Source organism: Strix aluco, chromosome 4 (assembly GCF_031877795.1).
Source record: "Strix aluco isolate bStrAlu1 chromosome 4, bStrAlu1.hap1, whole genome shotgun sequence".
NCBI classification, from domain to species: Eukaryota; Metazoa; Chordata; class Aves; order Strigiformes; family Strigidae; genus Strix; species Strix aluco.
Window position 1 is genome coordinate 55,293,424 of NC_133934.1, and position 27,578 is coordinate 55,321,001.

Below are 27,578 nucleotides of genomic sequence, written 5' to 3' on the forward strand. Positions count from 1 at the left end.
TAAATTTCTTGTAGTATCTCAATAGAGTATGAGTTTTGAGAGTTTGCCTGGGAAAAATGACAACTGAAAAAATTACTTCAAATCACCAGGTTATACCTGGAGCTGCCTGGTTGCAAAGCAGGATCTACCTCTAAGGCCCAGGAGAACTGGGTGCAACTAATTATTCACGTTGGGGAATACAGTCAGAGAAATATGGGTTGCAGTAGCTCAAGGGGTAGAAAGAAAAAAGGGAAAAAAAGGGGGGGTGCGGGGCATGCAACTGCAGCAAAATGGTGCTTGCAACAGGAACGTGAAGACTAACATATTTGGGAAAATGCCAAACACTATAATATTGAAAAATTAAAGCCTAAGGATTTTGTCTGTGATATTCAGAGTTACTATTTCTGACTTCGACAAATGCAAAATGACCTTTTTTTAAGTTCATACCCAATTTATGTTTTTAAGATATCCCAGAAATATCTATGCATGTATACATATATAGACATATACATATTAAATATATGTGAAAATATAGATATGTATATATTTAGTGAAAGTTCTGTTTCTGAAATTCAATGAAACCTATAGTCAGTTTTACAGTTAAGGAACCACAAAACATACAGGGTCCTGTATATATACACACAAAAGAATTTTTGCTACCTCAGGATATAGCCTGAATTCCTGTACTAATGAACCAAAAATTAAATAAACCACAGAGTTCATATTTCATCTGCTTGAACTAAAGATGGGCTTTAAAAGGACACAGTCCAAGCAGCTGGATATTCCCTTCTCCAGTCTAACGCAACACTAGCATATTGTGGGCAATAATGCGGCAAGACACTACCTCAGAGCTGGAAATTCTTCTGAAGACAGTCATCTGGTTAATACGTTATTCATTTGTTAACTTCAGTCAGAATTAGTTCAGTTGTCAAGTGTGATAAAATTATTTACTGACAGGGACAAAGCAAATGGAGTCAAAATAAAGAGTTGGAGAGTACTGAGGAAGCCCAAGCTCACTGGACTGCAAGGCTGCAAAAAGGCAGAAAGATTTAAATAATAAAGGCTGGTGTACATACCTCCTTAATGTCTTATTTAAATTCTGAGAGCTTACTGATGTTATTAAAGCACTGCAGTATTGAACCTGGCACCTGAGGGCTAAAGCATAGCAGGGGGGTTTTCTTGGACTGTTGGATTTTTCTTTTGCTATTGGATTCTATCAAAATACATACAATGAACAATAGATCGATTCTTACCCATCAGTTGTTGAAAGGCTGTCCTCATGGACATATAATCACAGACCAAAGTAGTTTGCCTATACCACCCAGAAAGTATAAAAGGGGGAATTTCAAACCAGGTCTTTTTTGTAACTCTGCCATAAGAGGTCTTTTTCCTTGTATTGTAATCTTTTGGTTTATGCATCACTAACAGTTGAACACAGTGGCCTTACTTAGCCACAGCTTCACTCTTGCAATCATTATTGCTTAGGTAGAATTCAAGTTATCTTATTCATATTTCTCTAACTTAAGCCAGAAAATTACTAAAATTGGGTGATAATAGCCAGTCAATGTTGGGAAGAATATACTTACAGAATAGCTGCAGGCAAAACCCCTTTTTGGTGAACATTTTAACCTTTTTCATTTTGCAGTGGTTAAATTAGCTGAGAAAAGTTGAGTTCTCATTTACCTTTAAGGGATATAAACCAGAAAGCTAGTTAATCCTTTTCTACTTTTTTCAATCAGCCCTCTCAGCTGTCTTGAATCACTTCCTTAAGCATAATGCCACCAGGGGCCATTAGGTCACCTGTGTATCACAGGCCAATAAATTTAACCTAGATGTTCCATAGATTAGTCTGACTTTACTCACCTGAACCCTAATGGGATTTAGTCAAATTTGACTGTGTACTACCACTGAGGAATGGGAATCACCAAGTTTTCATACCCAAGACAGCTGCATGGCTGGATGCTGGTTAGGTGAGATTTACATAGAGAGTCCAGCTGGCAAACCACCTCCTATAGTAAAGGAAAAGGCAAATACAGGCAGGGCCCCTACCAGTCTCACCTGGAAGCAAAGTCCTTCCCAAGCCCAGATCTTGTGACTAGGTCATCCAAGTAGATTTTTACACGCACAAAATAATCTTTGAGCAATTTTTCCTTCCAGTTGCTCTCCTATCTCTTCCTGAGGCCTGTAGGAAAGCCATAATATGTACAAAACCCTAGCAAGCAAACAAAGAGTAATACAACTGCCTAGTTACATTTGAGGGGAAGAAGGAAACAATTCCTTTTGAATATGCAGGAAACCTCCTTCAGCTCTAAAATATGACTAGCGTAGAGCTACTATCTTCATGTGTTATGAATGTACCAAGCATCATATGCCATTTTTACTGTCCCTGATACCCAGGAAGAAAGCAGAAGATACTGGTCATTCAAGAAGTCCTAAATTTTCAGGCCAGAATGGGTTACTGCAATCTTGTAGCATGACACACAATACATATACACTCACACACAACACACAGATTTTTCAGCCAGACTAAAAATTTGCTTTTTGAAACCTTGGGATTGAGAGATACAAAAACTCCATGAGTTTCTCAGATTCCACTTTCCCAAGTCAGCCATTCTGGTATTTAAATTGCACTCACAGCTAGAAAGTTGTATCTGATGTCAACATTGGAGTTTTCTAATTTCAACTTCCAGCACTTACCAGAAAGGCTTTATCATGAATACTTGCACACCAGATATGGGAACATGAATGAGTTATCATAGAACAAGGTCAGGTGTTCACTTCTATATTAATAACTGCTCTTATCCCACGGAAGAAGTGAGGCAGCTTACTCTCAGGGAGGACATCAAGTCATCCCTGGCAACACTCTCCCTGTACACACTTTGTTGTCTTCCCATTCACATATCTCTCAAGAAGTAGGTTGTCCTGTTTTCCATGTGCAAGTTCACAGATAGCCCTGCACCATTTCCACCTCTAGTTTTACAAGAACGTAAATTTCTCAAGGTGCCAGGACTCAGAGCGTTGTCTGTGCCTCTAATAGGAAACAAAGGGTAAAGTGCTACCCACACTTCTGCTTTCTTTGCCCTGCCTTGCTCATGAACAAGTTGTGACAGCCTATTCCCATTGGATGATCCAAATTCCACTAAGTTACAGCACCATATCATATTTCCCTATGTATTCGAGCATCCCAACATCCTCCTGTTGCTCATGCAGGTTTCTAACATCAGTACAGAGGCAATGAAAAATATATTCCTTACATGTGCCTTTGTGTCAAATTAAATGATACAATGTATGCGAGAAGATTTTCAAGGAGTTGCTGTGTCAGGAGTGAGGAGATGTGTTGAGCATTTGAAACTGATGCAAGATATGAAAAAAGAAATTCATGAAGTAGTAAGGACTAGAAGGTCACTTTGACCCAATTTTCCATTTTCTTGCAGGACATCAGACATAGTGTTTGGGAGTGCAGAGATAGCAGTTGTTAATAACTTCATAATTTCTGTAGTCTACAACTCAATTTTCACAGCTGCATTACAAGTGCAGAAACAAGCAGTGATCTCATAAGCTGTTCTAAAGTATATTTTTATGAAAGAATCTTTAAGTCTCTTCCCCACTGCTGAAATTAAACATCCCCTTAAGTCCACACGACGTGCTCGTACAGGTTTCTTCCTCACTTTCTACTGCAAATCTCACTGGTAACTTAATACGCTGCTTCTAGTTCCCAGTTTTCCTCAAAAACTCGTTTTTTTAATTAATATTTTCCTTGATGAATACATCAAGAGCCTCATAATTTCATTATTTTTAACGAGATATTCTACAGGCATCACTGCATCACACTTCACAGGTGCTAATCACTTAAAAAATTCAGCACACTGATTTTGCGGATCTTCTATAGAAAGGGTATCTAAAGCCTGATAGTCCAAAGCTGTTCCATGTAGTCTCTTGGAGATTGAAATTCCTCCTGAAGACTCCTCTCCCTCTTGCACTATACCATGAGTAGCCATACATACAGGATCCTCCATTCAACTGCTGTCTTTGGATATTTTTTTTTTTAACAACAGCCCCTTTGTTCTCTTGTAAACTTGTACCTAACTGAGAGATTGACAAAAATCAAGTCCTCAGCTCCTTCAGAGTTTTCTCTTTCTCTCCTAGAATTAATAGGTATTCAGTCAAGAAATCAAAGAGTCTCCCTAGTTTTACACAGTTCTTTTGGATCCAAACAATTATAATCAAAGATGTTTTGCACTGCCAGGCCTCTTTCTGGCAATTTTTTTGAAAGCAGAATTCTTTAGAAGTTACTGTCCTCAAAATCCTCTCTTGGAGCAGGTAACAGTCTTACCTTTCTGGGTCTTGCAAAGATATATGTGTGCACTTCAATTAGGACCCATAAGTAAACTTGTGAAACCCATGCATTTTACAGATTGCTCCAATTTATCCCAGGTATCCAGGTTGGAAATAATATGGAACAGTATATGGAATATCTCCTCCATGGTCCCCCAGAGATGGATCAGTAAGAACAGAATTTCACTGCCTTTTTCCCCAGACAAGTAGAGGAAACATTTGGGACACACTTATAAAGCCAAAGCAAAATTTACTGCTGAGCGAAAGAAGTAAGGAAGCAAAAACACAGGACAAAGATGAATTTCAGGCAAGATTTGAAAATAGATGAAAGCAGAAAAATACAACTTTTCACCACTTAAGACTAGTTTAAGAATCCCTGTGTTTTATTAGGTACTGAATTAGACAAACCCTGTAGTTAAAAACCCAACATGTTCTGGTTGGAATTTTCTGCAGTCACAGTGCAATGGAAAACAGTAACAAAAGTGTTTGCATGGTCTAGCCATTGTAAAAACATACTAATTTTCAGTATCAGCTGGTCATAAAATTACATATCTCCAGTGTCAAGTTCTGCATACCGGGACAGTGGTTAACCCCGCTGAATTCAACAGCAAAATTCTGCTGATGTCCTAAGGAAAGAGTGGGTGAATCACAGGGCTACACCAAAGTGAATGGACAAACCCCAACATGTTCAGTCTGTACTCCGCAGGACTGATGAATTATTCTTTGCTTGTCACATCACACTGCCCTTTTACAGGCATGAAAGCTCCCTGGACCTCTTCCAGAGAGGAAACCCCTGGCAGCTGCTGACTGCTGCTGAAGGGGACTACTGGTGTCACTTATGAAGCACTGTGGGGGCTGACACATCCACAACCTCTGTTTGCATCACTCATCTGAATTGTCCCTGGCCTGTCCATTTTCTATGGAGCAAGCAAGACCCTCTATCATACTCTTTGGTCCTACACTATTTAACCATATTTTAGGATTTACTCAGGCAAGCCCAAGAATACATAAATATGGAAAGGCTTGGAAAAAGCAAAAATGCTACAAGAGCTACTCAATTAATTTCAACCCCCCCAAAAACGGTTCCCAGTGCAAGCTCTATAATGAGAGGACTGTAACAGCGAACAATTCCTCATTGTTCCCTGTGTTACAGAGACCAAGTATCCCAGGACAGAAAGGAATGGGGAACACTGAATACAGAGATTCACTTTCTTGTTAAAAATGCCTTCCACACATAACTACGTTGTGAAGCTTTTCAGTTTTGGGTGTAAGAATTCGTAACGCTGGTTCAGCAGAACGTACAGCAGTTGGACTTCACCCGGAGGTTTCCTCCACTGATTCTTTTCCTCACGCAGCCCACCTAAAAACCGCTTCTCCATCCAGCTTGACCCCCACTCCCCTGCAAAACGCTCTTCCTCGAGTTCATATTCTTAAATATGAATTCAAACCCCAGGCTCCCCTTTTTTAAACCACCCCACGCCCCCTATTCCATTGGGCTTGCGCCCCGGCGGGCAGGGAGCCTCGGCGGGCCCTGGGCCTTTGCAGAAACTCGGAAGCGGCGGCCGCCTGCGCGCCCGCCCAGCCACCGCGGACCCGGGCGCGGCCCTCTGGGCACCCGCTGCCCCCGACCCGGCCTCCAGCCCCACTCTTCTTCGCCGGCCAACAGCCGCCCCCCCGCAAGCCGCAGCCGGGGCGGCCCGCCCTCCACACACGGCAGTCAGGGATGGCCGGCATCACCGACAAATCCCTCCCGCCGCCCTTTCTCCCCGGAGAAGCCGGACAGGTGCGGAGTGGTGGGAAGACAGAGGCACGGCCTCAGGCGCCCCTCAGCGCCTCGCCACCCCCCGGCCCGGCGGGCAGCCCCACCCCGGCCTCTCTAACAAAGGAGGCCCGCGGCCGCGGCGAGGGGCGGGAGTCGCCGCTCCCCGCGGGGACCCGCCCCTCAGCTCCCTCCTTCGCAGCCGGGGGCGCTGCCTCCTCCTCCTCCTCCTCCTCCCCCCCCCTCCGTGGCTGCCTGCCCTTCCCCGGCGGCGGCGGCAGGGGCAGGGTGCCGCCGGGCGGGCGGTGTCTCCCAGGCGGCCTTGCCCGGATGTGCTACCCTGACTCATAGTCGCGCCGCACGCAGGCTCCGCGCTGCTGCCGCGCCCGCTCCGCTCCGCGCACACGCCTTCCTCCGCGCCGGCGGAGAGGCTGCGGCGGCGGCGGCAGCAGCAGCAGCAGCAGGAGAGGGAGGAGGAGGAGGAGGAGGAGGAGGAGGCCGCGGCGGCACCATGGGTAAGTCGCCCCAGCGCCGCGCTGTGCAGCCCCCCGGAGGCCACCGCCCCTCTGCCCCCGGAGGCTGCCACCCGCTCGTCTCCGGCGGGCGGGGAGAGGCGACTGGTGCAACTTCCTCATCGGCCGCCGTCCTCCCCTCCGCGCCTTCGCCCGGGAGGAGGGTCGGGGGGCTCCGCCGAGCCCCCATCCCCGGGCGCTGCTGTGGCCACTGCCCGGCCCCGGCCCCTGCGGCGCAAAGTTTCGGCGGTTCCTGCGCTGGCGGCGGCCGGCCCCGCCTGCCGGCTCTGCCCCCGCCCGCAGCCGGGCTGGTCAGCCCCCGGGGCTCCCGCACGGCGCTGGCCGTCCTGGGTGGGAGTTCAGGTGCGGTAGAGGAGAGAGAAATTCCCCGAGTGCGAAGGGGGTTCAGAGCGAGGAGTTATATAAGGCGCCCCCAGGACGCTTTCCCAGTTACTGTTTGCGTAATGGAGACAGTTGGGGTGATACGTTTAGGAGATTATTTTATAATCTCCCTCCATTGTTTGTGGAAGACACAGGGATCCTCGTGTTGCTCTGGCTTTCAGAAATTACATTACTCATGCCTACCAATGCAGCCATATTACCTCTGACTTTTTTATCTTAAGGTTGAAAATTAAGTAGTTTTACCCTGATCGCCACTTGACTGGAGCTTCCAACAATGTGAATCTAGGAAGTATAGTATTTGATTTTTCTCTACAAAGTATTTACGGAATTTCTCCTGCCTTCTCCACCTCCTCCTCTTACACAAACTACAGCTTTCCCAGTATTAAACAGCCACCACAAAACAGATTTTCCAGAAATCTGGCTGTGACGTAGGTTAGGGTGGGTACCCCAGAGGTGGGTAAGGAGTGCTCCCCCTGACCTGCCAAAGACCAGCCAGCCTGCCAGATGTGGTGGTGGGATCTGGGTTGCAGATCTGGAAGGTAAGGAGTTGTGATTCACAACCAGTGTAAGGAGGTGGCAGTTCCTGAATTCATCTCAGGGATTTGACATCAGCATTTCCTGTGGCCTTAGGTAAATCGGTAGTTTCTTTACAGATCACACACATCTTTCACTTTTAACTAGAAGTTTCCATGACAAGAGGCAGTTGCAGTGCCTCAGTTTTTCTGATTGTGAAATGAGGATAAATACTTATTTAACTCCGTTAAAGCAATGGAGAACCTTTGGAGAATAGTTCCAACTAGAAGCTGCCAGGGTCAGGCATGAGGAATAACTCTCAGATTTTATCAGAATTGGGTAAAACTATAACAATGTAGTGAAGGTCTCTCTTTTCATGTGGGTGGAGAAGACAAGACACCGGGATTTAGTCTGCATATGTTTCCTGCCTTCATTCACAAAGTAGGACTATTAATCTAATCATTCTGGTCAAAGTCTAGTTGTAGCTAACTCTGTTTTGGCTTCCAAAAATAAAAACTTCAGGGCATCAGCTAAAAGCTGTTCAGAAAAGCTGGTGCAGAGTGAGTGCAGCACTCCTTTTTAGATGAGACTTTGCTTCAATTGCAGGCAAGTTTGAGAATCTGCTGTAGCTTGCTGCATAAGTAAGACTAGTTGTATTGTTTTCAGGAAGACTGAAATAATTTCCCTGTAGAATATATCAGCACCTGTCCATAATTATCCAGAGAGATTGCTTGTGAAAATACAGAGGAGCCTTTTTTTTTTTTCCCCTCACTTCCTCACATATCAGGACCTGATTTCACTGTCTTTAAAACCAAGGCAGACTCTAAGTAGCCTCAGCAGGAGATCTTGTTGCTCTAAGGAGTGAGTGGCAAAGACTGAAATGAGTTTCACCTTGGCTAATAATGACTTTCAATGTTTAAGCTCCTACAATCAGTGTACTAGACTTCCTCATTCAGCTTATAGTGTTCTTTTTGGTAACGCATTGCATAAAATCTGAAAATCCTTAGAATTAAATCAGATTAATTTGTTCTTTCTATCATTCCATAAATCATGCTCAACAAACAAGTATTTGTAACAGAGGCTGCAGTAATGTCCTATGGTTAAACATATGGTCCATTCTTTATTTATGAAGGTTGGTATGGTATTAGCTGTTTTGTATACTAGTGATATAAAATGGAAGCCCAAGCAGGTATATTCTAACTCCAATCAAAAGATTTTTGTAATTAAAAAGACTTATGTATACATGGATCTGCATTATCTTTACTGTATAGACATATCTCTGCTGCCACTCTGGTTCCAAGTGTGTATTCCTCTGAAGACACGGCAGTTGTTTCTTCCCTAGAGGATAGTGATTTCCTCTCATTAATGTCAGGTCTTTCCAAAGTTATCATTTTTGATGCTTGCATTTATAGTTTTTAAAGTTGTGTCTGGGTACAGTTTAAACAAATACTCAACTTTTGGCTTCCAGAGGCAAGTTGCCTTAAGTACTCCTGGCAGTAGAGCACTTTGAATACTTGAGATTACATGTGCACCACCAGTACTTTACTTTTGTTTTAGTAAGAACAATTACAGGTTTTTACTTTTTGGTTGCTAATGCAATGCTTCACTTTCATAATGAGTGACCCCTTTCCCCAGTCAATTCTTGTTTTTAACCATGAAAAACAGCTGATACACTTGTGCAAACAAACTGTATCCAAGAAAATCTTTCTGTTTTAGAGCAGTGGATCCTGGAGGTTCTTGTAAGCAGGCTGCAGTTATTCCACAGATGTAAATTAATAAAGTAAAAATCAGAAACTTGGTTACATGTTGACCACTCAACAGTAACCCATTGGCCCCAAAAGATGGAGAAACACCATGTATGAGAACTTGTATGCAGAATGCAAATACAGATCACTTCTTTTTAATGGCACGTATCTGTTTGAAGTGTTGATATTATGGTCTGTAATAGTGCAAGCTCATAGAAATATTTTTCAGTTTTGAGAGTACTGGTTTTGTTAGCAGGAAATGGAAAGCAGCCTCTGCTCTGATGAAGCTTAATACATGCTTAGTTGGGCAACAAACTGCAAAAGCAACATGCTAGACTCTTTTTACAATACCTAGCAGTAACAGCGCAATGACAAGATATATGAGGTACACAGGCTATAAGGTAGATGGATTTATTTAAGTACTGTCCATTTAGCTACACTGTTGTCCGAACAAAGATTTATACTGCCCCTCTTCTCTCAATATACTCAGTTTTCTCTTCCAGTTTCCCTGAAGAATTACCACATGCAACTATGTATCAAGTTTTGGGGTCAGCCTGGTGGTTGTCAGACACCCAAGTCCAAACCCAACCACAGATGAGAGTGTATGTAACAAGCCACTGCCTATCTTCAGGACACTGGTTCACGAAATAAAGGAGACTGGAGGGTGTGAAGCTTCGGGCATGGCTGTGTGCAGTATTGCTTTTGGGAAGATAGGAATAAACCTCCCTGCTTTTTATTAAAAAATGTAATTGGTAGCCTCAGACATGGGAGGAATGAAAGCTAATGAAAAAAGAGTCTTCCATCTTGAGAGCTCTTTTGCTAGTTTTCTTACAAGAGATGCAAGTCAACCCAAGAAACTGCTTGGAAAAACATATCAATAGCACAAAAAGATAATTTTTAATTCTTTTAAAGTTTTTGCTAAAACAATGGGACTCCTAACAACACCAACATATTAGTTCTAGCCAGCCAGAATACACCAATTTAAGCCAGTATAAAATGTTGTATTAGTATTTCCTAAAACCAAGACTGATTTTGGCAAAAGTCTTGCCTTTAAAACACAAACACGGAGGAAACTGCTTTTAGACTGCATTTCTTTTGCCTCAGTAATGTTCCTTGAAGTGTGCTTCTGAAGCAACCAGAGGTTAGGTTAGTTCTGACTGACCTTCCTTAATGAATACTTGTTCCTGTGTTCAGGCCAATATTTGTGATCTTTTGTTATTATGTGAGACTAAAACCAACCCATTTTGTCTTAGCTTTAGGTTAAAGGCTTCATTCACAAGTATGTTTCCTGAGAACAGAATATTCAGAGGTGGTTTTGGAAGTTTGTGAGAAACATCTGGCTTTCTGTAGCATCAAAATAAAAGTGGAAAGAGAAAGGGCAAAAGAACAGCTGAAACCTGAAGGAAACAAAGCGGTAATAATGAAAATGAGAAAGCTACCAAGACAAGAATAGAAGGGAACAAAAATCCCTTAAGGGAAATGCATGGAGAGAGAGAGAGAAATACTGGAAGCAGAGGAAAGACAGGGATAATAGATGGATGAATGGAACAACAGAGGACAGAAATAGGAGAAAGAAACGAGGAGCTCTACTCTATGCCCCCTCCAAAAAAAAAAAAAAAAAGTTGAGGAAATAGTTGGGGTATGGCTGTAAATGAAATCAGATCATTTTTACCCTCTTTTTTTTCTTTTTTTTGTGGTACCATTTGGCTGCTTCTGACAGTCCTTGAGAAGATTCATTAAAATTTCCCATCTTCCTCAAGTAAAGCTAGTTTACTTCTGGAAGTTCTGAGAATTTAATTATTTATAAATAATGTTAAAAAAAAAAAAAAAAAAGAGGGATTAACATAGTCATAGAATGGTTTGGGTTGGAAGGGACCTTAAATTCATCTAGTTCCAACCCCCCTGCCATGGGCAGGGACACCTTCCACTAGACCAGGTTGCTCAAAGCCCCGTCCAACCTGGCCTTGAACACTTCCAGGGAGGGGGCAGCCACAACTTCTCTGGGCAACCTGTTCCAGTGTCTCACCACCCTCACAGTAAAGAATTCCTTCCTTATATCTAATCTAAATCTACCCTTGTTCAATTTAAAACCATAACCCCTCATCCTATCCCTACACTCCCTGATGAAGAGTCTTTCCTGTAGGACCTCTTCAAGTACTGGAAGGCCTCTATAAGGTCTCCCTGGAGCCTGCTCTTCTCCAGGCTGAACAACCCCAACTCTCTCAGCCTGTCCTCGCAGGGGAGGTGCTCCAGCCCCCTGATCATCTTTGTGGCCTTCTCTGGACCCGCTCGAGCAGGTCCATGTCCTTCTGATGTTGGGGGCCCCAGAGCTGGACACAGGACTCCAGGTAAACGTAAACTAGCATTTGTTCAGTAAAGAGAAAAATTATTTCATCACTGTTTGACAGGAGAGAAAGCTATGGGGATTCATCTATGGCATCTGTCAAGGAGATTGGTTGTTATCCCTTCTTAACTCTGTCACAGGATGTAGTTCATGTTTTAGGATAACAGAGGGACATTAGACAGTGACCCAGTTACTTACATAAGAGAAAACCCACTTTCCACTGTTGACTAGTCTACCTGGGTCTGTTCACATGCTGTGTGTTGAAGAAAACAAGCATCCCTGCTGTCCTGATACTGTTGGAGGTGTTATGTTTCAGATTCTAACTTGTTTCCAGATTAAAATAGATTAGGAACTTCATCTAAACTTCTGGAAATTAGGAGTCTTAAAATGTTGATGTGTGTTCTCCAGTTAATGGAGAAATTTTTTTAATGACGATTTGAATTTTAATTAGACAAGGAGCTTTTCCTAGTAAGGGATTATATAAGTAGCAGCTTTCACTGTAAGGACAATCTCCCAGGGCCTCTTTTTGTTAAATATGGTCCAGAAAATTGTTTCTATTTACAAATTTTAACATAATGGCAACCAAATGGAATTTGTTTTGGTAGAGTAAAATGATAGTTAAAAGCCACAGACTTCTGAATGCTGAAGTTCCTTTTAGTGCAAAAAATAGCTGATGTGTATTAGAATTTACATGTGCTCCAGATATGCCTAATAGAATTTGTAAACTCTCTGAAGCAAATGGCTGTGGTTCAAGGAGCCTCAAAGCTGTGCACACAGCCTGGTGACATTTGTTCAGCCTGAGAGTTGGGTGTTTCTGGTTTAGAGAGCTTTGAAGTTGTGCAGAAACCCTGGTGTTCTCATACCATTCTTAAACTATAGTTCAAGTAGATTACAAAGTCAGCAGATATCCAGAAAAATTTGTCAAATCTATAAACCAGATAATTGCTGTTCATTTAACTCCAGAGAGAGGACAGAATTTAGTGCAGGATGCTTTGGGACCTGCAAATAAATAAAGCATACCTTAACTGTACAAGCATAAGGGTGTACTGGCAAGGCATGTGCCTTAGAAATATCTCTGACTTGAAGCACTTTCAGATACATCTTCTTCATAAATTCTGATAAAAAATGTCAGGGAATAAATGTATGTGTGTGTCTGAAGTAGTTGAAATTCAAAATACGCATAAATTGAGACAATGTAGGTGCCTGTACAATTTGTGTTAAAATTTGCATTTTAAAATAAATGAAGTGCTTTCATTTCATGCTTTCCATTTCTAGGTTAGACACAAGCCTTATAAAAATCACATTTACACATTTAAAAATCAGGCTAAATAAAAAACCCCACACTTTTGCAAAGGAAATATTTTAAGTGATCCATTTCAATATTAGGTCCCATTTTCTTCATATTTCACAGCTCTTACAAGCTTATCCCTTCCTAGTTATGTATTATACAAACATCTGAGGCATAAGCCAATTCTGAGCTTTTATTGAAACACTGAGCTATTCATTGTGTTAGTAATAGCTCAGGGAGATTTATGAAAGTTAATCAGTGTTGTCTAAGTTCATCAGGTGGTTCCATCCACTGATAACTTGCCAGCCTGATGGACACAATAATTTTGAAGAAATACAAAAAATTTGTTTATAATTTTAGTTCTTTGTTGACCCTCCCTATCAGTTCGTTCAGATTTGACTAGTCAGTTCAGTATCTGATTAGATCCATTTAAGCAAGTGCATAAATTCACATGATGAATAGCAGCCTTTCAGGCTTACTGCCTGTGCTCTGCAAATGAACTTGGGAGTAAGACTGTACAGAGGGTAATACGGAAATTATAAGAGAGAGATGGAGACTGAGTGAGAAGACTGAGATTCACGGAGGAGAGCAGCTGAGCAGTATAGGATGGATGACATGATGCAAATTGAACAAAACCTTGGAGAAACTTGTCAGGGTTGCCAGTGAGCCTGTGGGGAACAGGCCTGTGTTTGGGAGACCTTGAGAGGTAACAGCTTAGCATCTCTTGGTAGTCTTGAGTTTGCGTATTCACTGTCAGCTGCCTGTGCATATTTATGGTCTTCCTAGTATACTCATATGGGAGCATCAGGGCACAAAACCTGCAGTTGAAAACCCTATCCTTATTGCATTCTTCACTTTTCGGTAAATGTCTTTACCTCTAAAATACACCAGCCCAAAAACCCCCCTAGATATAACAGAATATGCATCCTTCTTATCCTATCTTCCATACAGTAGAGGTCTACAGTTGGAAGAGAACTCTGTCATACCCAGCACTTCACAAACTCCCTTCTACCCCTTTTGCCCTTAATTATACCCAGACTGGAAACTAAAATTGCATTGTACTGTATGGATTCATTCTGTCACAGTGTTTTGTGGATGAAAGCTGAAAATTCTGCTAGCCTAGCTATTTTACATAAATATAAAAAAACATAAAACATGACCACCTGCAAGCCTGTATGGTTTCTAGGGCAAGTGGAGTGTTTGGCTGGGGAGGTCTGCATGTTGCTGGGGGTGCCTGCTCTCAGGCAGCTAAGAACTCCTCTTGGGAGCATATTTAGAAACACTTCCTGTCTTTGATGTTGGACATGACAGTCCAGTGACTTAAATTAATGGGACTATTTTAACATTTCTAGCCTTAAATGCAACCTTACAAGTACATGCCACTATTTACAGGGCCAGTAGCACACCTGTTCCCTTCTCTAGCCTTGCTAAGTTCATTCTCGCATCCCTTCTCTGTGGAGAAATCCCATTGTGCTCATAGACGACAGCACCCGGTGCCCTGCAGGCATAACTTGAGTTCAGTACTACCAAATAGCTACTTGTGCTACATGAAGGCTTTGGAATGATTTCCTTAAATCAAAATGCTGTTTTATCTTGACAGCAGGAACAAAGCATGGGAAGAGAAAAGGATTTTAAAACCAAAGCAGCAGTGTACACATCTTTCTTATCTAAATCTTCCCTGTCCACAGAATGTTTAACTTACCCCTCTCGGGCCTCTGGAGGAACTGACTGAAGTCAGTCTTCTGAGTCCAGTGTACTTGGTAATAGCATCTTCATATTTGTGACCACTTCCTTCAGCAACCTTCCAATGTGCACACTGGAAGTCACTGGATTGCTGGTCATGTTAGGACCCTGTTGTACAAATACCTAAGACACCCTTCCTGAACTTCAGTGAGCAATTTATGAGGAAATGCAGTGAGTGAACATGACCATCAAGAAGAGTGGCAGCAGTAAGGAACAGTTAAGAGGTATTCCCACACTTACTTTTTCTTTTTTTCCCCTTTCTCCTAAGTAACTAGCAGCCATTATTTTTCCTCCTTCTTCTCCATGCTTATGAGCTGAACTGATTTTAGGATCAGGATGTTGTTCTATGGGGGGGGAAAAAAAGGCCAACACAACAAAACACTGGTCTGTGAACACATTAATTGCAAAAATGTCTGGTATGATTAAATGAATTTGGAAATCCATTAATACACTTTACACAAATACATTTGCTCTCATCCTGCAAAACCTGTTGGGCGGTCTTACTTGGTTCTCCATGAAGCTCAGGGAGAATATATAGACATGCTGGCTCCTGCCATATGGAATTGGGGGAAAAGCAGGGAAATGTTGGTGATTGAGGGAAAGAGATGGAACGTGTACATAAGGGATTGCTGGAACCAAGCAGGTTCAGGGTTTGGTTTTGTTTTGTTTTTTTAAACCTTCACAATAAAAATTCCATGACCCATTTACAGCAAGATAGTGCTTCAATCCAATCAAAGATACTAATCAATACATTTTGATGCAGCAGTGCCCAAGATACAGCGTGGACTTTCCAGGCAAAAACTACACTTCTCTATCTGATGTTACTATCTACTTACTTTCTTCAAGTCTTTTCTATTTTGCCTAAGAATCCTTTCTTATTCTTTATACTCTCTTCCACAGCCATCCTATTCCTTCAGTCTTCTCTATTTCATTGCCCAGTTTTCTATAACATCTTCCTCCTCTCTACCTCCTTCAGTTATCTGTTCTTTTCTGTCTTTCCTCCCATCTCCCACTCTCTCTTCTATGGTTCTGTCTTTATTAATTAAATATCTGACAGTTTCTTCTATCATGTACCCTTTCCACTATCTTTGTTAGGGAAAGAATTGAAGAACTGGCGCTCCACTTTCTAATTTCAAGAACTGGAGTGATTTTTTTCTTCTCTTCAGTTAAATATCAGTTATTTGCAACCAGTTTAAAATCATGCTTCTGTTTTGCCTAATGTACTTCTACAATAAGTGAGAATATATGAAAGAATGTTTCTTGTAGGAATGAAATCGTACAAAATTGAGCCTTATTCATGTAAATGTTATTTATACAGCATTCTTGTACCCACACAAAGCCCACACTGAAGTCATTGGGATCCTGCTTTTCTGACTCAGCTGTAGTAGAGCTTAAACTGTCCTGTTTTGGTGAAACCATGTAGAATGGTATGCAACACCTCATCCTTTCAAGATGTAGTAATATTGGCTCTTCAGTTTATACAGTTGGGGGAAAAATGATAGGCAGTGGACCGATTTTGACCATCAGAAGCACTGTTAAAATGTCTTTTATTCATAGGCATGATGCTATACTAACACATAGCATCTGAAGGAACTTGCCAAATGAAGAAAGAGCCATATCCTATGATAAAGAAGATGATTTGGTAAACTTGATTTTTCTTAAAAATTGATGGAATTATATAGTTTATATAATTTGTTAGATAAAAGAACAAACCAATTTAACATGGATCATCATATTAGAACATCCTCCTGTAAAAGCAATAGTAAGCACTGTGTCATAAGCTATTAATATACATAGTGACCTTTGTTCTATCTTGTAGCAGCATAGGGAAAAAGAAAAATTATGTTTTCAGAAAGCTGTTTTAGAAACTCACTTTGTAGCCATTAGATGATGGCTTTTGATGCTTTCTGATATTCCCAGAAAACGTTAGGAATCCCTCTTTGCAAGACTGCTACACGTTATGCTTCTAATGACACATATATTAGAGTGTGGACACTTAATGCTCCAAAGGCAAGAATGGTGGAGAGAAACAAAAAGCAATTCAGTACACATCTTCATCACAGAAATGATCTGAAGTGCTTGTTTATCTTTATGAAGGCCATAACTTCTCTCTTTACGAGGCAGGTGAAGGCATCACTTCTTTTTTTGGCTGTTGAGAACAAGGTAGAATTTAAGACTTCTTATACAGTCTCTAGAAGAGACTGGATGGAAGAGTTTTCTTGTGAACATAAAATTTGAGTTCAGTGCATGTACCAGTTTGAAACAGATGGCTGGAGAGAGAAATGCCCTAGATAATACAGCACTTCATGTTAGCAAGGGATGGCCTGCTTTACTTTTTTTTTTTTCTTTAAATTGATATTAAATAGTCCTTCTGATAAAAAGCAACAGCTGTGGACTACTGGATTGTTTTTAGTCTACTTAGCTCTTCCAATTCAGAACAGTTTTCTGTACTTTAGTGATCACAACAGCAAGGTGTTACTTGGAAGCCAGCATACTTAGCAACTATTTAAACTAAACTGCTTTCTTTTCTAAAATCAGAAATGGTCATCAACAAAACAGCATTTTTGGCTGTACATAAAGAACTTGCTGAATTTTTTGAAAGCTGCTTAATAGGCACATTTTGCAAAATGACTTAATCTTTGTCAGGTTTTTTGAAACACAGGCTTTTCTGTTTGACCCTTTTTATGTCTTAAAAAAGAAAGAGAGGAGCCTATTAATTTTTTTCCCATTACCAGAAATGTATTTCTTACAATCAGAAATATGCTGAGGAGCCTACATGCAGATTAACATGTTTGAACAGACAGAGATGTAACTCTGAGATCAAGGATTAGATATCAACCTTGAAAATTCATGAATTCTTGCAAGCTGCTGATTTTTTTTTTTCCTTCTTCCTTCTCCCCAGAGCAAGTGCTTCTTGCAAAAGCAGCCATTGTAACAAAACAGGCCTAATCTGGTTTTGGTCACAATTTGGAATTAAAATATTTTTGTTTTAAAACTTAATTGTTGGCCGCTCAAAGAACAATCAGAATAGATCTTTTGATGGCCACTATGGTTATTGTATTTGTATAACAGTAAAATATTCTGCACTTCTTAGGCTTTGATCATGTAGGATGTGTGGGACCTTGGTGTTACTTTCTAACACCTTCAGAGGGTCAGTGCAAGTTTAGAAACCAAATTCTGCTTGTTTACATGAGCATACTATTCTGCTCTGTATTTGTGAAACTAATTTATCTCCAGAATTCAGCATATCATTTGAATCTTTTCATTCTAGAGGTTTCTGCTGCTTCATCTAATGAAATCTAAAGGTAATGTAAAACCATCTGACAAGAAAATCTGGTTGCTTTGACATGAAAGATCTTCATGTTCAACACAGAGCTTGTAGAGAGGCATTAACTTAATGGAAGTAAAACTTTATTTAGTGCTGAGATATGACTTCTTTAAACTGAATACAGCAAACTCTTATCAAATGACAGGATTATGTGTGTGTTGTAGTTTTAAATGATACTGTATTGCAGTGCTTTAAGTGACCTGGTTGCAGAGCATTTAGAAAAGGTCATCTGTTGAAACCAGCTTTGCTGCTGAAGCCTCTGTGTAGTCAGATTATGGCCTCAGTTCCCCATTGCCCTGTATTATGCATAAAGTGACTGCAAATTTGATTTAAGATGGTAATTGGGCCCAAATTGTAGCTTTTATATTCTGCCTGGGCATAAATGACCATAGGATAATAGGTAATAAAAGTGATGGGTAATAAAATGATGCCCATGGTGCCTTCATATTTGAGATGACTTGAAGAAGTCTCATTTTTAAATACTTATCATGGTTTAGTAGAGTTAATGGTTTTAAGGTCTGCATACAGTTTTGAGGCTGCAGTGACTCGCTGCAGTGACTCACAGCTGTGGAAGGCAGAAAAAGCTGCAGATGTTTGATACTGGAGAATTTGCAGCACAAGGGAATTGAGAGTTGTATTCTCAAAACACTAGTCAGTTCAGTGTATCGTGATGTTAGACACAGATGAGGAAATCTGACTTCTCATGCATTAGAGAGAAAAGGTAGATGTCCTGGCCATGGATGACTGACAGTTACTTGAAAAGATAGGAGCACTGAGCTCTATCATTAGAAAAAATCCTCTTCAGAGGGATCTATAAACATTAATTCATCTAAACAGTCTTTTAAGTGAGAGAGAGGAGATAGCATTATGTTTAACTACATGAAAAGTGAAGCAGGGAAATAAAACCAAACTCAGATTTAGCCCTCCCCTCCCCCAACCTATTTCTTTAAAAAAGTGGCAAGACCAAGACAGTAGATTGTAAAAAGGTGTCTTCTGCTCTACTCCCATTCTCATGCAGGATTTAAAGTTAATGTATTGCAGAAGGCTGCTATTGACCCAGATAGGGAAATAGGAAATAAGTGAAAACTAGATTTTTACCTTGAACTCTGAAACATGAAAGTAAACACGTAGCCTAACAAATGAAAGGGGCACACTGCAAAAAAGATATTGGTTCAGTATATTTGAAAACATTTGCTCCTAAAATGTGGTTTTCTAGTGTGACACTGCATGGCCTCTGTGGTACTTATGTTCTGTTTGTGTCACGTACACTGTCATCTCACAAATTTTGAGATTTTTAACCAGAATTTACGTTTTTAATCCTTTTTCTATTTTCGGAGAGAGAGATAATTTTTCCTCAGTATTGAAATATTGCTACAAAAAGCAAGCCTCATTCAAGCTCTTTTTGTTTGCTTTTACAACTGAAGACCACAGGTGAAAGGGAGTCCACCTTATCTGTTCTTCAAAGTTGTGCTCAGATCCCTCTGGAATAATATAAAAGACTTACCAAATTAAGATAATTTTGCATCATACTCAACATGTTGCTTTTTACCAATAGTAAGACTTAGCCTCCATGATATTTTACAGTCACAGTCTATCTTCTTATATGTGTAATTCAAGCAGTACCAAAAATACATATACTGTTGATTAAATGCAAGACAATAATGTTACAATAAAAATTAACAGTATGTTAGCAAGAAAAAGGAAATAATTTTATACCTACAAAGGAGTCCTCTCTTACCTGTGTTTGAGGATCTTTCTTCTTGAGCCCCAAACTGCTACATCTTTTGTAGAACAAAAGGGTACTTACCTGTTTGGAAAGAAAAGAAAAAGATTTGTTACATAAGAGTTAGATAGCACGAATAGATCAGGATTTTTCCAATCTGTGCTCCGCTAATTTTTAGTAAGACCAAGAAGTTACATTTCTGTCGCACAGCAAGACTTCAACGTACCTGTAATAAGCATGTCCTACTTGGAGGCACTGTAGTAAGTCCTGTGGTAGAAACAGTAGAGGTGTTTTGCGCTGAAATTTGAACAGATTCACGGAATTATAGAAATTTGGGATTGTTGTTTGGAAGGATTTTGAAGCAGGACTGTTGCCAGCACTAGAACCAGGTCAGCTATGACTTTGTCTAGACACTACTTGCAGCCTGTGTAGTCTTTGTAATATCCCTTCAGGTAGCTGCAGGCCTCCCTTTGCCAGAGTAAAGAAGCCCTCAACCTCCCTTTACATGCCATGTAGTGCAGGCGCGTGTCCATGTTGGTACCCCTGTCCTAGACTCCAGTTTTTCAGTACCCTGCTTGATCTGGGACACACAGAACTAGACAGAGAATTTTGGGACACACAAATCCTCACCAGGCATCAAGCAGAGCCTTGATCTGCTGGCCACGCTCCTAATATAACCAATATACAGTTTGCTTTATTTACCTTGAGAGCACGCTGCTGCCTCATGTTTTACTTGGCATCCACTGTAACCCCCTGGGTCTTTTTAACAGTTTGTTCCCAGCCTGCATTGATGCTTGGGGTTATTCTGCCTTAGCTGCAGAACTTGGTGCTTATCCTTGTTGAACTTCCTGAGACTTCTGTTGATACAGTCCCCAAGTTTCTGAAAGGTGCCTCTGGATTGCTATTTGGTATGCCAGCCATCCCCCCAAATTTAATGTTTTCTGCGAAAGATTACAAATGCATATCTACCTTCAGTCTATACTGGTTTCAAACACAAACTGCATACTCAAAATCTGCAGTTTAACCAGTCCATGTAGGGCTGTGTAGATTCACATTTGACTACTTGATAGTAAGTAAAGCAATGATAAACACTTCATATCTGTGACTCTAGGAAAACTAAAAAAGTTTGTATACTTGACAAATGTCTAGGACTGTTTGTTAGATTAGCATTTGCAGTTGCAGGTGAACATGAGTTACTGGCAATCGTTTAATGGAAGTGAATAGAGGATGGCATACCTTAATTTGTACACACCAACACACTTCAATCTGCAGAATCACACTGATGATTACATATGGATTCTCAGGTGTGGCCTAAATGGGATTTCAGCTTTTTCTGTGCTACATTACTTACTTAGCTGATGAGAAATGCATTGAGATTGACTTGAAGGAGCAATTAATGGGAAACCATTGGGTCCGGATCTCCCAGTCATTCTCATTGTCTACATGTCCAGTTTCTTTTCCAGCTAAGCAAGACAGTGCATATGCTGAACCTTCTCTCACATGGAGTATGATGAGCCAGAACACTTAGATGCTCTGCCGAGTCCCCCAGTTTAGTCATAGCCACAATCTGTCATGGCCCGTATCAGACTTAACTACAGAGGTAAAAGCCCCTACCTAAATTAGGTTCATTTATCCCAAGATAAATGTACTTTTACTTGTATAAATTTTTTTTTCAGCTTCAGTAATAAATTTTTATCATCCTGGAGCAAAAGGAAGCTTTTCCAAGAGAGATGAGTCTACACTAGCACAGTTATTTGGTAGCATCTGCCACTATTTTTATCCCTCTAGAGCACCTATGGTGTAGACCTGGAATAGGGTGATCAAAACTTCTCAACTAGGTCAGAGAATAATTCCTACAGAGGCATTTAATACTTATTTAGTGGGACATAACTGTTTTTCAAGGGCTTATCACAGTGGATCCTACTCACAGGAAAGACAAACTTGAGTATAAAAGGGTGGCAATGACATGTATTTCCTGGGATTTTTTAGATTCTTCAGTGCTAGTAGAGTCTGTTAGTTCTCTCCCTCTGGGCCTTCCTGTAATCTTTTCCTTAGAGGAGTCCAGCTCTGATTACACATGGAAAGTGCTGACATAGAATAGGGGAGTGCTTAGTCTAAGACATCTAGATGAGATATAGAAGGACCTATGCATGTCCTGTCATCTGCTGGATTTATAGGGCATTTGAAATTACCAACAGTTACCAAACTACTACTTGTGCCTAGCTGCCTATTTCAATGGGACATAAGGAAGGAGAAAGACTTCTTTTTATCTTGTGCTTTGTGCTTGTAGCTGAAACATTAGCAGTTTTCCTGACAAATATTGCTTTAAGGATCAATTGCTGACCGTATTAATTAATATTACCTCAATAACATTCCATATGAGGCTTTTGTGTGTTAATAAAATGGAGAGGAAGGATATTAAACTTGATAATGCTTTTAAAAATTTTTATTCTTCCATGCACCTTCTGGAAGTGAATGGAATATGGCCAGCAACAAACCTGCACTGATCTATGCCTGCTGATACAGAAGCGTCCTGGTCTTTTCCTCATTTCATTAAAACCTCAGCGTATCAACAGCAGTTAAAATTGACGGCAGCATTTGGCTTGTGCATAAGCCACACATTTACTCCACGAAATGTGTCTCTAAACTTTACCCCTGTAACGTGTGACAACTTCTGAACTATTCTCCACTTCCCCTTCCTTTTGCTTTCAAGGGACCAATTATAATTGAGAAAATAAAGTTTCAGAAAAACATAATTAGAAAACTTAATAGGAAAGATTTATTCCTCAACTGTAGTCCCTTTGTGGCTGGTATCTGTGGGAGTTATATATGCTGACCAAGAGGAATTTCCTTGGCGCATACACTATAAACCCATGCTATAGAGAGCACTGTGCTGTTCCTTAATGTTTGTGCAAGATGCCTAGTGGAGGATGGGCTAGGGCACATTGTTGGAGTTTTTCAGACTATTGACAGAATGTTGCAAAGATTCTTAGTGTCTCTTGACATAAATTGGACATAAAAGGTCCATAAATTAACTGCTAAGTGCACTCAGTTGTGCTAAAGGCTGCAGCATCCTTGTTACATGCAGGAGCTGGTCAGGAAATCATGTCTCAGAAAATCATGCTGGGTTTTGACTTCTGTTCTCTGCATCTCTGCCTTCTGAAGTATCACTGCATCTTTCAGCCCTAATGGCAAAAGGACTGTCAGTCGATCAGTAGCTTAGTCCTTCTAAAGAGTCTATGTTGGGTAGTTTACTGACATTATAGACCAGTGTAAGCACAACTGCAGTTAACAGTGATAAATTCTCTGAGACAATGATTGAAAGTGGCATAAAATAACTAAAATGAATATCCTGAAATACTTACTGATTTACTGCAGCGGAAGTTTATCTGTAGACACGTGGTTGGGGACAGACTACATTACACATATGCTCTGGATTTTAGGTGCTGGTTCCCAGAGTGGCATTCAGAAACCTGAGCCAGGAGTTTTGTCTCTAAATAAACCGTGCCTGCAGAGTTCAGAGTAGCATCAACTACAGAGCTCAGCAGGAAATCACCCATAATTAATATGCATACTGTTTTCTAATCAGCACAATTTCTGCATTAGGCCCAGGGCCTGGGATTATTTCTTAGAGGTGGATGCCTGCACCTTTCCTATGAAAGTCTGAACCTTCATTCCTCCTCCTTTTCAAATGTGAATGGAGGAAGTGGTGCAACTGGGTTACCACCTTCACCTTCCTTGGGATAGGCACACTTTTATGCAGAAAAGAGAATAGTCCAGGCTTTTTCTCTGCCTGAAATTGAGGCTGTGCCCTCAAACAGACCAGAAAACCAGGCCTAAGAGTGGTATGCATTCATAGTCTATTAGTCAAGGCGTTTTTTAAAAGGTGGAGGTGTTCAGCACTTTTTCCTGTGACTCATTTGTTTTATACAATGACTGCTTGATATAAAATATATTTCCACAGAAGAGGTAGAATGTGTTTCAGTCCTCACATGAAAAATATAAAAATCTGATTTGAGTATGTTTCTGGGACATTGTGTTTAAAACCTTTCAGGTAGAGAGGGTAGCCTTTGGTTTATTTTCATGTTTAGGCTAACATGCAAAAGGCATTTTTATGTTTTTGACATCTACTTTCTGTTACATGCTAGTGCCTTTCTCAAGAATTCCTATGTTGCCTATGTGTATGGGGCACATTCAAAGAAGGGCCAAGAAGAGTCACTTCCTCAGAGATCCCAATAAGTCTTAATATGTGAATTTGGTTATTAAGCTGCCTGAGAGAACCAGGAGAGTTCTGGATTTGGGCTTAAGCTGAATGCATGTGGAACTTCAAAGGAAGAAAGGTTAAATTTCTCCAGAATTTGGTGACAGGTGAATGGGACCAGGGGAGGTAGGCTTCCTAGAGTCATCTCTGTGTATAAACCTGATACTTTTTTTTTCTCCCCTGTGACTTAAGGGTCAGTCAAGATCTGCTTGGTCATCAGGGGGATAAATGTGTTTGAGAGTACAGTGGACATTCTTGATTTGGGAGCCATAACATTTGCAACTGCGTCCAATTGTCACAGAACCTTGCATCCTTTGTGAAACACTTCCCAAGGACTTGTTTTTCTTCCCATCAGCTATTAGCACTGCCCTTCATTTTCGAGACCTGCAGATTGTATGCAGAGCCTGACTCCTTTCAGTTTTTGTCAATACGACTCTTTACTTAGTCTGAGAGATGGTTATTAAGCAGTGAAAGCAAAGCACTCCTCCACTTTGCAACACGCTCGGATCCTGCTTGTGGGGGAAACAAATGACTTGCAATTTAATGTAACAAGTGGCATTTTGCAGAAATCTTTTGTCTTTTAAAAATACATTTCTTTTGGAAAAAAAAAAAAATTGGTTGCCTTTTTTATTGAGCTTCCTACAAATACATGTGTATTGGGAGCATTTTGCTTGGTTTTGCGATGTTATCCAAACACAGCTGGTTGCAGAATGGGGGATTAATAGTTTAATTAAGAGTCATGAGATTTAAGATATATAAAGTGGCCTTTTCTTTTGGAGATTTTTTCCTCTGATTTGCACTGTCAGATTTTCTCTCTCCAAAAACATATTTTCAGTCGATACATATTACATCTTCTCACTCATTCAAATGTTCATCATAGTGGTTTGAAGTAATACTTGAGGCCTATAATATTTGGATTATGATTTACCCGTCTGTGCATACGTACTGTAATGTGCTGCCTCAGAACATCAGTATCCTGTTTACTGCACTGTCACTGTTGTATAATTTTTACTAAATAAAGCTCGTAAATGCTGTGCAGAGGTTAATGATCACTTATAACTGCAGCAGTCGTGCAGAATACTAGTGCGTTTTGTGGAAATCTTTCTTTAAAATAGGGTTATGTTAAGCATTTTGTGCACCATTTTAATTTTGCCATCTGATCATGCAGTTTTATGTCAGTCTTACATGAAAATTCAGTTGAATCCTTTTCCTTTAGAGAACATCTGAGCTGATCCTATCACTGCAGTGTTTTGATTGATGCTCTATATCCTATGCATTCTTAAGTGAGAACAAATAACTGCATTAATAGATAAATATTTATCACTAGAGGCATTAACTACAGATGTCTACTAATCTTAGCAACACCAGGTTTAAGACAGTACATGATAGCTTTTTAAAAGAACTCTAGAGTACATTTTGGCCTTAAAAGCTTATAGATGAATGATACTGGCAACCCAGTCTTCAATTTACAATATGCAGACACCACAGTCTGCCTACAAAATGCATATTGTTGATTTGGGGCCACCTTAGTAATTTGTCCTAAACTACTAAATTGAAGGACCAGTAGGATCAGACAATCGGACGAGCCAAGAAGCAGTACTTTCCAGGACTGTCTTAATTTCCTTTGTGTCCTTCATTGATACTAGAGAATATTAAAAGCCTTTTTCTCCAAGGCATGAGGAGACTCACGCTTCTATCAGCCCTTCTGTGGTTAAAGGAAGTTTTTGAATTACAGGTTTTAACAGTTGTGTTTTCAGGAGAAAAGGTACATTCTTATGTAGTAGTCTTTCCCTCCCTTCTTTCCTTGGGAAAAAATGTTTTGCCAAGAGTAACTTCAGTAGAATACAGGCAAACAAGTACTTACCACCATATGAATTTTTAATTGTAAGACATTTCTAAATAAATCTAATATGTGATGTGTTTAGAGTCACTTATTAGATGTGCAACCAATTTCAAACTTTCACTGAAACCAAATAACACAAATGGCAGGTCACGTCCATTATGAACTTGTTTCCACACACTCATCAGATGCAAACAGTGTATTTTCAGGGCTGAAAACACTGATGCATGGTTTGTAATTATCATGTAGCTTGTAACTAAAAGTAGTTGAGGTTTTTTTTGTAATTTTGAGGAAAATTAAATAAAATTACAAGCAAATTTTGAAAGTTCTCTGGAGAACAGCATAAACCACCGTTAAGACTTCAAATCTAAGGAATACGTGAGAGACATCACTGTGAAGTCTCCCAATCTGACAAGATGCAGAGACTGCAACTCTCAACCTTCTGCTGGGATAGAAGACTGGGGGAAAACCGCATGCTTCCATAAAAAGATAACTGGAAGAACAAGTGTGGTAGATGAGCTGGTTTAGGATATGTATCTTGTTGTCAAGATGGAAAATGGAACTTGCATGAGTGTTGCTGCATAACAGACTGTCTTATGTCTTTTTAATTAGGAACAGATAAGCTAATTTCATTTATGACTTTTTAAAAATTTGTTTTTAAGCTTTATTTTACCAGTGATAGATGTATTATTTTATATTTATATCTCTATATAAAATGTAAAAGAATAGAATACAAAGTGACCTTTATATCAGGGTGTTTACTCTCCTTGATGAGGTTTTGTTGAAAAGCTTTATGTGAGCCCTCAGTCTTTCAGTGTCTAGTGTTACATTCTGTGTCAGACATCAGAGGTCTCTCAACAGAGCTAACATGCCAAGGGAACTGTATCAGCACAGGACGTTGTAGTAGGAACTGCCACAGAGAAACTCAAGTCAATAGCTGGACCAGGAGAAAATTAGTTGCTAAGAGTACTCTGTTCAACCTTGAATTTAAAACAAGATGCTTGAAGATCCAGCAAACAAAATTATTTCTTAGCTTGGAAAAGGACTGGAAAATTCAAGTCTCTGTATTTTAAGAGTTTTTAAAGGGCTTACCTTTCAGAAAGATGCTCAAGATCCAGACTTCCTTCTAGAATGGTATGCATTTGCAGGCAGGTACAACAATTTGTATCCCATAATCACATGCAAAAAGACAGTAGCAAACCAAAGAAAGAAAAGTCATTAACTGATAAAAATTTAAGATTTCAGACCAGGAGTACAAAAGCAGATTACATAAATTGTTAATTTTCAATGACAACTTCATTTAGTCTGCCAAGATACCTTTAAAATATAACACTAAATGAGTAATTATAGAACATGTGGAAACATCATTATGTTCTGTTATTAGGTCTTTTATAGCCTTTCCTTAAAGCTTCACAGCTTTTCCTAGATTAGTCACTATTTTTCCACTGCTCAGGCCTCTTTTATTTTCTGTAGTAGATTGCTCTTTGGGTCCTAATCATATATGTTATGGCTTTGAAGATTGGAGTAGCTATTTTTAATTAAGTTCACAGCCAAGAGTTGAAAGAGAATATTAAAGCAAAGATCTTTCTATTCAAATACTTTCCAAAACTCCATTTTGTTGAATTGCTCACAAATTAATTAAAACAATTACAAATTACAAACAACAAAATACTCTATATTTTTACAGTTTTATTCCCTCTAGTATCTCATTACATGTTAGGATCTCCAAGTGTTTATGCACATGTGGAAGACTACTTACAAAAATACTCCAGTAAGAATGAAAAAGTTATTCACAGATAAGTAGTG

At 40.2% G+C, this 27,578-nt stretch overlaps 1 protein-coding gene across 3 annotated transcripts in view; it reads left to right on the forward strand.

Annotated features, from left to right (window-relative positions):
- Positions 1–6,333: 6,333 nt before the first annotated feature.
- Positions 6,334–27,578, forward strand: part of RAP1GDS1 (Rap1 GTPase-GDP dissociation stimulator 1) — a 102,560-nt gene continuing 81,315 nt past the window's right edge. For 2 of the 3 annotated variants that reach the window (XM_074823139.1, XM_074823140.1), the window contains exon 1: positions 6,334–6,588. In XM_074823139.1, the coding sequence (XP_074679240.1) occupies positions 6,585–6,588 (4 nt within the window). In that variant the 5' untranslated portion in view covers positions 6,334–6,584. The remainder of the gene's footprint in view (positions 6,589–27,578) is intronic. The other variant, XM_074823141.1, reaches the window with a different exon arrangement.